This window comes from Apis dorsata, unplaced genomic scaffold (assembly GCF_000469605.1).
Source record: "Apis dorsata unplaced genomic scaffold, Apis dorsata 1.3 scaffold_58, whole genome shotgun sequence".
Classification (NCBI taxonomy): Eukaryota; Metazoa; Arthropoda; class Insecta; order Hymenoptera; family Apidae; genus Apis; species Apis dorsata.
Window position 1 is genome coordinate 1152171 of NW_006263358.1, and position 11265 is coordinate 1163435.

Genomic DNA, 11265 nt, shown 5'->3' on the forward strand with positions numbered 1-11265 from the left:
CAATGAGGAATGCCTCAGATTGTAAGATATAAATCATCGAAGTTGTTCGACCGCAATATTAATCATGCATCACAATCGTCCACGATCTTCATCAATCGATCAAATCATCTGTCTTTTACGATATGTAGAATTAATAATCGAGCAGAAATATCTCGATAAAAGTCTGATTCCTGAATGTCTTATCTGTTTTCGTAACATAGTCAAAACAATTTATTTCGCATTATCATCGTCGTAGAAATGATGTGTAATATTTCATGGAAAAATCCCTTGATTTCCAAATCCCTTGCTAAAAAGAAAAAAAAAAAAAAATTCCATCCACGAACAATAAGAAGAATTATGATTCTTCTGCACCGAATAATCGACGACGAGACGAGATCTCGGAAGATTATCTAGGTGGACGCAACGTAATGAATGGCCACGTGCATCAAGGAGTCGAGGAGGAGAGGAGGAGAGCTATATGCACGAGCGTTTAACATGACAAGATGTAACTAATTCAGGGTAGGTAGAACTGAGACGCCGACCGACGTACGAGTACAAAGGAGCCGACGGTCCGAATCCCTGTGCTGCGCCTCTAATCTGCTCCAATTGGGACGGCAGGAGTTAGAAGGGCCGATGTCCCTCCGCGGTGTATGACGCGTGCTACCATTTATCCCAATCATCGGACGACCGGTCGTTCTTAACGATCGACAAATAAAAACTACTCGTCATCCGGGCTGAGGAGGAAGCTGAAGCGGGGCAACAGGCCGCCCATTCCACACCTTCCACCTCGGATCCCCGCTCTTTCACGCATTAAAACATCATTAACTTTTCAATTTCCTCCCATATAAAATATGAGACCGCCCATTTTTCTTTTTTTCTTCTATTTCTATACGAACAATACTTCCGTACTACACGGATGGATTAAAGCGCATTCGAATAACGATTATCGAGTTTTATTGACCGCGTTGCGATATCGAGAAGATTTAAACATTTAATCTCGTTATCTTGGTTTCGTTGCTGTAGTGATACGCGTTTTAATTAATTACCTAAAAATTGATCGGATAACGTATAAAATATTTCGATCCCTGGTCGAATTAATCCCTTTCAATATCGTTATAATTCTAATTTTGTTCGATAAATTTTCAATAAAACTTTAGAAAAAAAACAGAAAAATAAAGAAAATTGAAATTAATTAAAACGATTACATTAAAACGACACTGCACATACCTGAATGACTTTTCGGCAGGGGTGGTAGACTCGTGACCTCGGCAGGATTTCCGAAGGGAGCCCACAGTCTGGGGAACATTAGACGAACGTTGCATCCTCCTGAAAGCAGAGAGAACCGGCGTGAAACACATCTATCGCATCCTCGAAACGCATAAACCCGACGTTGCGTGAAATCTTAACGAAAATATCGAGAGGAGAGGATATTTTTTTCGAATCGCTCATGCATCATTATCCGTGTCGCCTGCCGTGGACCAGCCGCTAACGGAGAACCACGAAAAGAAAGAAAGAGAGAGAGAGAGAGAGAGAGATCTCGAGCCGCCTGACAAATTTGGTATTCCCTGTTCGTACGAAAGATCAACCCCTCGACAAGAGCGTCTTTATTAGAAACGAAGGGAGACCCTCCTCTATTTATCAACGTTGCCCCGTCCATTATTCGCTCTCTTTTCTCCGTGGCTGCATTCCTATCCACCAACGTCCGCCATTCGTTCTCTCCCTCCGCCCTCTTTGATCGACACCGGTAGCGCGCTGGAATTCGAATTTTGCTCCGCGACAACTGCAATCTCTCGCAGAGTTATCGACTCGATTCTGATCGAATCAAAGCTCGATCTAAAATTCTCTCCAAATCTCTCTACGCGCAAGGGGAGGGGAGGAGAAAATAATTGACGAAACACGACGCGGATAATCCGCTCGGCGTCGATGATCCAAGAGCGATCTAAAATTCGATCGATTTATCAAAATTCGGATTCCGTTATATCGCGTTTTCTTCGAATCGGATAGCCATTGATTAAAAAGGGAATGAATGGGATCGATAGTCGAGGCGAGGTATGCGTATTAAGAACGTTCGAAGAGGGAGAGAAAAAAAAAAGATAAAGGAAAAAAAAGAAGAAAGAAAAAATAAAGAGGAAAGAAAGAACGAAAGATCCGTAATCCGGGCAATATAGCACTGGTCGGGATAATCTGAGATAGCAACGAGAGATTAGCGTGCCATGCCGCAAAGGCTATCTCATTCTCGCAGGATTATCAGAAATAAATCATATTTTCCTATAAAAGCGAGCATACCACGCGGCCGAGATAAGATGACCGCACAGTTTAAGTGTACAAATCAACATCGATACCGGCGTGTGTACACACGGTGCAGGTAATGCGTGTTTGTTGCCCGTGAGCATCGGCGATATCGCATCGTTTGCCAGTGCGACGACGCTTATCCTGCGCGTTGCCTCTTTCGCGATATCGTAAATCTATAAAACGGTAAATCCTATAGCGTGATTTCCGAAGGACAAAAATCCTATCCCGAGGACGATTTGCGGAGGCCACCTGCGTGGAAACCTGCGTGAAATTGACTTAAGGGCATGGTATAGATTTTCTTCTTTGGGAATGCGTGTTCGATAGAAAATGGGGATCCCTAGACTCATTACTTTTAGAAAAATGTATGCGTATAATTAATAAATATTCCTATAGATAATAAATTATCCTACCTAAGTTAATGTATCTTCCAGAGAATCTATTTAAGATTCTCGTTTGATTATTAAAGCTATGATTATTAATCATAATCTCGAATGAGTCTAGTAATAATGAAAACGTATTCTTGAACTATATATAAATTCTCTAAAATCGCGACAAGATTGACGAAAATTTAAATAATAGAAATGACAAATTAAACGACGAGTCAACGAACAATTTGTCGCACGATCTTCGTAACGAGCGTCTCTTCGAACTTCAAGCTCTGGGAAACGAGACACCGAACCACCCCCAAGGAGAGGAGGAACCCTCTCTCCTGCCCATCACCTGGCAATTATCGCATAAACCGTTTAAGCCGATTCCTACGCGCTACCGGCTTGATATTATTGCGTTAGCTGTTAGCCCGATTAGCGGTATTAGTATAGGTAGTCGTCTAATGCCCGTTCATCCCCTCTCACCTGTTGAACGACCGTTCTTGCGTGCCCTTTACGCACCTGCACGCACCCACGCACGCACGCACGCAATCCGCACACACGAAACCAGCTGTCGGTCGGTTACACGGGAGTCGAGTCGAGTGTGCGCGTGTACGTGCATCTCATCTCGCCGCTCGTGAACCAATGGTGAGGATCGGTGCACGCACGTTCGCCCGATGCGTGCACGCACACGCGTGCACACGCGCCGGGGAGGCAGCTCAGGTGTCGGCGCGAATTCAAGGGCGTAAACGGCGCGGTGCAGGGATAATGGGCAGGTAATAGATAGCATGATGACAGGCGACAACGGGATGAATGTCAGAGGGTGAGGCGCGAATCCGCGAGAGGAATGGAGAAACGATCGAGTTTGACGCGGTCGAGGGAAATGTAATTTCGCGATCCATTCTCCAATTACTGCACATAAACAACGTAGGATCGTTTTCTTCCTTTTTTCCCATACAATTTTGTTTCGTTTTTTTTTTTTTTTTTTTTTAATGAATGATTCAGTGTAGATTTTCGTTCGAATATCGGATATTCGTATAATTTTGAACGCGATAGAATTGAATTGGAATTGAAATTGAACTCGTGTTTGGGAATCGATGATAATTATACCCTTTGTGATTTCATAGGGGATGACAGATAACGAGAGCGTAACGAAGCTCGTTTGTTACTAGATTAGAAACAGAAATTCCAATTTGAACCGTGGCGGGGTGGAAACTGTGACGTAACTGCGATTTGAAACCGCAAACGATAATTCTAATTCGGTTTGATGTTCATTGAAGCAGATGGATATTATTCCGCACGGTCTTCCGATTATTATTCGTCGATGCAACCGATTCAAAATCATCGATTTTGAATACTTTTGAATCGATATGAAATCGAAGTCTCCGCCATCCTCGTCCTCATTTATATTTTTCTTAGATCTTCTTACCTTCTGTATCCACGGGAATCTGCGGGTTCTCTTGAAGCGAATTTTCGTTGTTATTCGTTTCCGGTGACAACGCTTGCTGATGCACCAGCGACGACGCCGATTGCTTCGGTTTGACAACGCGAAAAGCGGACGCCTCCGCGACACCTCTGCGCGAAAAGTCGAGAGGACCCACCCCTACAGGGGAGTGTTGCTGCTGCACTTCCATCATCGTGCTCGGAACAAGTTGGATCACTTTTCTCTTTCTACAACAATCCTCCCCCCACTGTGCACGACATCCGCCCCTCGTTCAAGGAGCGCGTTCCACCACCACGGTGTCAACCAACCGTTCACCCTTCGATTACTTTTTATCATATACAAAGCGTCAAATACGAAACCAAACAACAATATACACGCCGATTTAAATAAATCTCCCCGGATTAAATCTCCCCACTTCCTTCGACTCCTCTTCAACTGCGATCCTCTTCGAAAATCATCCCTTCCATCCTTCACCAACAACTCGTGAACAACAACTCCTCCCAACAACTTCCTTCGGAAAATTGATTCGAGGCACGCCAAGTGCGCGCGATCACTCTCCTCGATTTAATCTTCGGCTCGATCAATCTTCGGAGAACGGAAGTCGAATCAAATGTCGAAGGCGATCCCTGCCCTCGTTATAACGTTATTACGCGTGTCGAGTGGTTTCCGGCTGTCGGGTACACTGATTTCCGTGCGGCCCATCGGCCGGACAGGTCAGGAACGGCGAGCACCAGCAGCCGGGGATGCGAGAGACGTTATAGCGGGTGCCTCGACGCCGACTGCTGTTAACGGGTCTGATAGTGGAGGAACTCCCATGCGATGACGGACGAAAGTCGCGAGTCAGACTGAGAGAAAGAGAGGAGGGGAGAGCGCACACGGGCTTGATCATCTACCATCGGGTAGAGGGAGAGAAAGAGAGAGAGAGAGAGAAAGAGAGAAAGAGAGACTCCGAGCAAGGAACACCCACACAGATGTTGGATGCATGCCGGGATTTTCGATGGAGACTCCGCCTCCGAGGCACGCCTTCCAACGTCCCTACTCCACCCCCACGAAACCGCTCACCATGGCCCTGATACCAACACAGAGGCACGCTTTGGATACAGCACGAGGCGTACACGCATAAGCGAGCCGACGATTCCCAAGAGCTGATGCCGAGGCACGCTACCGACCACCAACACACGTTATTTCCCGCGGAGTGTGTGGGTGCGTAAGCACCGGTGGATACGTTTATTCGTTTCCCAGGTGATCGTGCGATGGTGATGCTGTTGCGTGTACGATATTCCACGTATGTGTGGCGCGTGCGCGCGTGTATGTGTGTGTTTGCGCGTGGAGAGAGGCATGGAACGGACACGAGACAAGGTGTGCAACGCTCTCTCACCTCTCCGGTTGCAGCATTATGTGGAACCACTCGGCCACCCTGATTCCACTCTTGACTCCACTGATTGATATTTGTGCGCCCTGTTCCTGCACAACCGGAAGTGGATGCACACCGTGTAGACGGTCCGTTTCCTCTACGCTCGCTGCATGCCGCGACGCTCTTGTGTGTATTTATTGAATTCTGGGGAGGATCGGACCACAAGCGAAACACGACAGATAATTTGAGGAAGTTTATTCCAAGATGCTCGAACCATCCGATCTCGTGATTCGTTATATGTATATGTGTGTGTATATATATATATTTCTTTTTTCTTGAATTGTTGAACACATGCAAGACGATAGTTAGATAAAGTTATGTGGAGGGTTGTTCGAAGCAGATTTCGTGAAATCTTCGTTCGTTTCTTTTTTCCTTTTTTTCTTTACAGTTTTATTATCTTTAAGATAAACAAGGGTATAAAAAGTTTAATGCGAGTATAATTTACTTGGATTTTGTCATTGATAAGGAGTGCAGAATAATAGATTTAGTATTTTATTTTTAAGCTTCTAAAAGTAGAGTAAAAAGAATTCTTAAACGAGCCTTGTATTATCAGTGCTTAGGTGCATCGATATAACAAGAACGAAACTACGTTGTTACGATTGCATCAATCACACCGCATTAATTTTTCGGCTGATTCGATAAGAAAAAAAAAAAAAAAAAGAAAACAAACAAAACACATTAAGAACAAGATTATCGATGATTCCGAGGATTTCGAGCGATTTGATTTTCTCGGGAAAATAATTTTGACCGATCTGTCTGATAAATCCCTCTTTTCTTTTTCTCAAACAAGTTGCAAAATCATTTTTTATCAAAATTTCATCGATTCACAATGTACGAACGACATTCACCCGTTCCAAAACGATCCATTATAACTTAAGCGATTACGTTCATCTTTTATTGCGTTCTCTTATTACAGAACAGATTATCCGAGAGAGAAGAATTTTTCACGTTCACGAATATTCAATTTTTTCCACGAACGACAAAAATTTTCTGACGAAATTAAAAAATTCGATCCTTCCAAACAATCAAAAAAAAAAAAAAAAAAAAAAAAAAAAAAAAAAAAAGAAAAAAGAAAGAAAGAAAGATTCCTTCTTTTATTATTGGCAAATTATTTAAAATTTATCCGAGGAATCACTGACAATCCGAGATTGTCAACATTGATGCCAATTCCAAAGAAGACAAGAAGACAACTCCAATTCACGACGATTGCTGCTCGACGCAGCAACGTTGTTTCGACTCGATCCACGAATCGTCGTGGAAAGCTTACATGGTAAAAACCCTCGTTCCCAACCAAGATACGCACGAAGTAGACGAAAGAAGTGTCGTCAGGGGCGTAGCTATCATGCCGGGACGAGATGTTCACCGTCAAGAGAGAACGACAAATCGCATCAATCATACTCACTCGCTCGCATCTCGTCCCTTCCCTCCCCGAACGGTGGTCCCAGCCTCGTTCTATCTTCGCCGAAGAAAATTGCTTACTCTCTTACCGCGAAAATAGGAAAACTCTCGACCTCGGGACGAGAACGAGCGATGTCCTCTCGAGCTTCGAGGAATCGGGCGAAGGAATGGAATGGAGACGAGGGGACAGAAAATGGGGTAAAAATGTTCCCCCCCTCCCCCTGGAACGAAATTGCCAAGCTTGGATGTCGGCGATGGGCAAAGTGGAAATCGTTTCTTAAAGAACACGCGAGTTAGGAATTGTCTTCAAAAATTTAAAACGAGAGAGAAAAGATATCGCGTGTGAAGAAAATTTCGCGAATGATTTTCTCGAAAAAAGTGTTGGAAAAAGGGAATATAAAAATGATTTTTGAAGATATTTATAAGAAAGATCATCGAATTTGTGAAACTTATTAAAAATTAATACGATTCCTTTGAATTTTTATCTCGTTCCCTATTTCGTTTCGAATTAAAAAAAAAAAAATAATAATAATAATAAAACGATTAAGTTATCGAAGAAAGACAGCGTGTGATGAAATTTTGAACGATTTGAGGATATTAAATTTGTATTACTCGAAAATGTACCGATATCAGGGAATATTAAACATCGATCGGTTTCGAGATACTTTATCGATTTTCTTATTCATCGCTTCACACACATAGCTATCAATCCGAACCTGCCTATACGTTTGTTTGTACAAGTATATACCGGACGTGATTTACAGGCTGTAAGATAACTTAATCCGTCAACACACAAATGGACATCCACGAACGGTTCAACGGTGAGACGAGTTTTTACTACTTACATGCCTCACCACTGTCACGTCTCGTCGAATCGCATCAAATATTATGTATTTGTCTCTTTAGACGAGCGCAGCCTTGAATCTATCAAACTGATTTGCAGTTACTTATATGCGTAAAGTGTAGAGAATATGCACAATCGAATATGCAAAATCAATCGAAATGAAAGAAAAATGAATTCGAATCAAAGTTTCTTCTTCTGGTAATGCAATACACATTTTGTTACATTTTCATATCGAATAATTTCAATAATTTCAATAATCGATACGATCCCATTTCGTTTCACTATCATCACATCAATCGTTTCTTTTAAAAATTATCTAAAAATTCACACAAGATTTTCGATTTTTTGCAACAATTTTTTTTCAACAATTCCGTTCCAAAAATTCCTAAACGCGATCCAGATATCGAAGCAGACGATTTCCGATCGAAGGGATCGAATAAACTCTTTTTCCTTTTTTCCTTGAAAAAGCGCGAGTAGAAGAATATTGTGGGAATCGAGTATTTCTACCTTGACAAAGTGGTTCAACGCGCCGGATACAGGAGACGAGTGGCTGGCGCCACGAATTTAACACTTGATTGTCCCCGTCGAACAATTGTTTCGCCGGTATTATAGCAAGCATCGTGTCTCCTCGAGTCAGACACTGGGAGAGAGAGAGAGAGAGAGAGGGGGGGGGGGGGGGGGGGGGGAGGATGATGTACCAGTAGGAATGACTCACTCCTCAATCGAGGAGAAAACATATTAGCGATTGTCTTTACCAATTGGGGGATGTGGGTGATGGTTATCGCCACGGCGGGGGCAGAAAACTATACGCGGTGAAACACTCGGTGAACGATATAATTCGTGGATATTATATACTCGTTCGTAAAAGAAGGCATCCACACGCCGGCATGTGGGCAGACGGTGCACACAGCCGTAGAGGAGAACGGTATATGGAAACACGCAGATGATACCCCTGCGGGTAGGCGAACGATCGTTTTACAGTAAGCCTGTTCGCTATCTGGAAACAGATACGGTGTAATTGGGAAGAATTGGTCTAATTGAAACCGATTAATCCGGATCTTGACGAATCTTGCGCGCGCGTGGATCGAACGGGCCGGTGATTTCGTTCGATCTCATTATCTCGGTATTTTTCGTCTATTTTTTCCATCGAGTCCTTCTCCTTCCCAAAGCAGAAAAAAATCGATTAAACGATCCTCGAGGCTTAGATCGCATCGAATATAATCGTAAAAAAGGGTCCAAATTAAATCTTTCGAAAAAATTTACGCGTGGACGGAGGAAATTTGGATTATTCGACAAACAAATGTAATTTTCGAAATCGTTAGTTAATTAATAAATGGTCTAATCGAGAGTAGTAACGAGTGTCAACAACGTTACGAGTGTATCAACGCGCTCGACGCTTCCTCGAATCCTCTTATCTAATCTTCGAGCGTGAAACGGTGGAACAGGCGCGATTTAAATCCACGAAGATGGATCGATGGATCCTCGACGTCGAGCATTCTCGAGCAGACGAGCCGTGTACGGGGATCAATTAAACGATGGAGTCATTGATCACGGCAAGGCCGTTCTTCTCTTCCTCCCAGACGAAAACAGTCTCGGGTCTGTCTGCGTCCGTCGAGCTTTCGACCGATCGAGCTTTTTCGCCTTTGTGAAACGAGATACGCGCAACTCGCTTGAACAAAGCTCGTGCTGCGTCATCCCGCTTCTTTTTTTTTTTTTTTTTTTTTACGAAACCACGCGAAAAATCATCATATCATCGTCTCGTTGGTTAAACGCATAAACAAACAAGTTGTTCCACTTAATCGCGATAAATCCAATCGTGCTCGATCCTACGACTATCTCGAATGATTTCACGCGCAATTATTCCTGTTCATTTCCTTTTCTTTTTTTTCTTTTTTTCTTTTTTTCCCTCCTCGACACGGTGGAAAGTTGCACCGATTGGACTGGAACGTGCGATTACACGCATATTTTCGTCGTACGATTATACAGGAATAGGAAGTCGTCGAGCCACGAAGTCGCGGGTCGATTAGATTCTCATGGAAGAGGGCTTTTCGAAGGCGCGCATTGACTCACGTACGATGGGAGCACGGCATATGGTATATACGGAATGGCGCGCTCTTTCCATCCATCCACAAAGGAGGACGAGGAAACGATCGTCGATGACAGTGGAAAAGAGAAGGGAACGTTTAACGCGGGACAAACGAGCGTGACCAGGGTCGGGGCAGGGCGCGTATGGGGACTTTCATGGTAAATTTCGACGGGCTATGTAATCCCCCGTAATATACAGACATATGCACCGGCGAGTACATCCCCCTCGTCGATCCCCGGCGGACTGATATTTAGGGCCGATATTCATTAGCAGTTTCACGCCAGGATAGCGAAAGAGGGAAGGAGAGACGTTGCAAGATGAAGAGGGACGGTTTGGCTGACGTTCTCGATGATAACTGTTCAAAAGGGGTGGCACGATACCCCCGAAACGTTGCTCACCCTATGCGGTGATCTACGATTTCGTCTCCGAGAGAGGATCCAGATTGAGATATTTCTTAGCGTTAATCGCGAGAGATTTTTCGAGATCGTTTAGGAATTTATTAAAGTCGAGATGAATCCGATTATTTCAAGGAAGAAAAGTTCTTCTTCTTCTTCTTCTTCTTCTTCTTTTATATCGACTCTTTTCGATGCTTGTAATTTATATCGCGCAAAGATGTAATCTTTATCTCGACGAAAACCTTTCGCTATGATTTTTATCCGAATTTATCGATCGACGAGGTTACGAGATGACGAGATATCGCTTGATGTATTTCAACTCGTCCGAAATTTTCGACAAGGGGACAACAGTTCACAATTGGCGAAAGGGACGTCCTCCTCGTCCTAAAACGCTCCTAAACTTCGGGATTACGTCAGTGGCTCAACGAGGCAGACGAGAGAGGCATATCCGGTTGGCTTAGATTGACTTGGCGCCAAGCGCTGCGCGTACGACTGCCGGAATTAAATGATTATTAGGTTATACACGGGCAGTCGGGATGAACTACTAACGGAGAAAGAGAAAGAGCAAGCCGACCAAGGAGGGAGGGACAAAGAGGAGGAAAGTGGAGAGCGTACATTGGTTGCCAAGCGTATAACCAACTCGGTGGTTATAGGTCTTGCTCGGTAGGAAGCTCCAAGTGAAAAAAAAAAAGAAAAAACCCGCATGAGTCCCTCTGTCACCTAAAGACCCACTTTGACCGTTGGACCGCTCAGCCTCGAGCAATGCCCATACAAACTAATTGAACGGGAGCCGACCCCCGCAGAGGCAGGAATTAGGAAACCGGGCAAAACGATTAATTTTTATAAGCGTACGCGTCGCGACACGGCCGTTCTGCGTTCGTGGAAATTTCGCTCCTCCTCCGGAAAAGCTAATAATCGAAAGTAAACGAGCCGAATTCAGCGAAGACGGAACGTGAATTTTATTAACGCGATAGATGGATTTCATTGGAAATAGTTTTTGGATGAATGATAGGTTCCATGGATCGTTTTCTTTTCTTTTTTTTTTTTT

The 11265-nt window shown here is 43.8% G+C and overlaps 1 protein-coding gene across 1 annotated transcript in view; it reads right to left on the bottom strand.

Annotated features, from left to right (window-relative positions):
- LOC102679144 (zinc finger protein 205-like) overlaps nt 1–4592 on the bottom strand; it is a 20914-nt gene extending 16322 nt beyond the window's left edge. Inside the window, exons 1-2 of the mRNA XM_006609584.2 lie at nt 4066–4592; nt 1207–1305 (exon numbers count right to left, since the gene is read on the bottom strand). Of these exons, the coding sequence (XP_006609647.1) occupies nt 1207–1305; nt 4066–4273 (307 nt within the window). The 5' untranslated portion in view covers nt 4274–4592. The remainder of the gene's footprint in view (nt 1–1206; nt 1306–4065) is intronic.
- Between the last annotated feature and the right edge of the window lie 6673 nt (nt 4593–11265).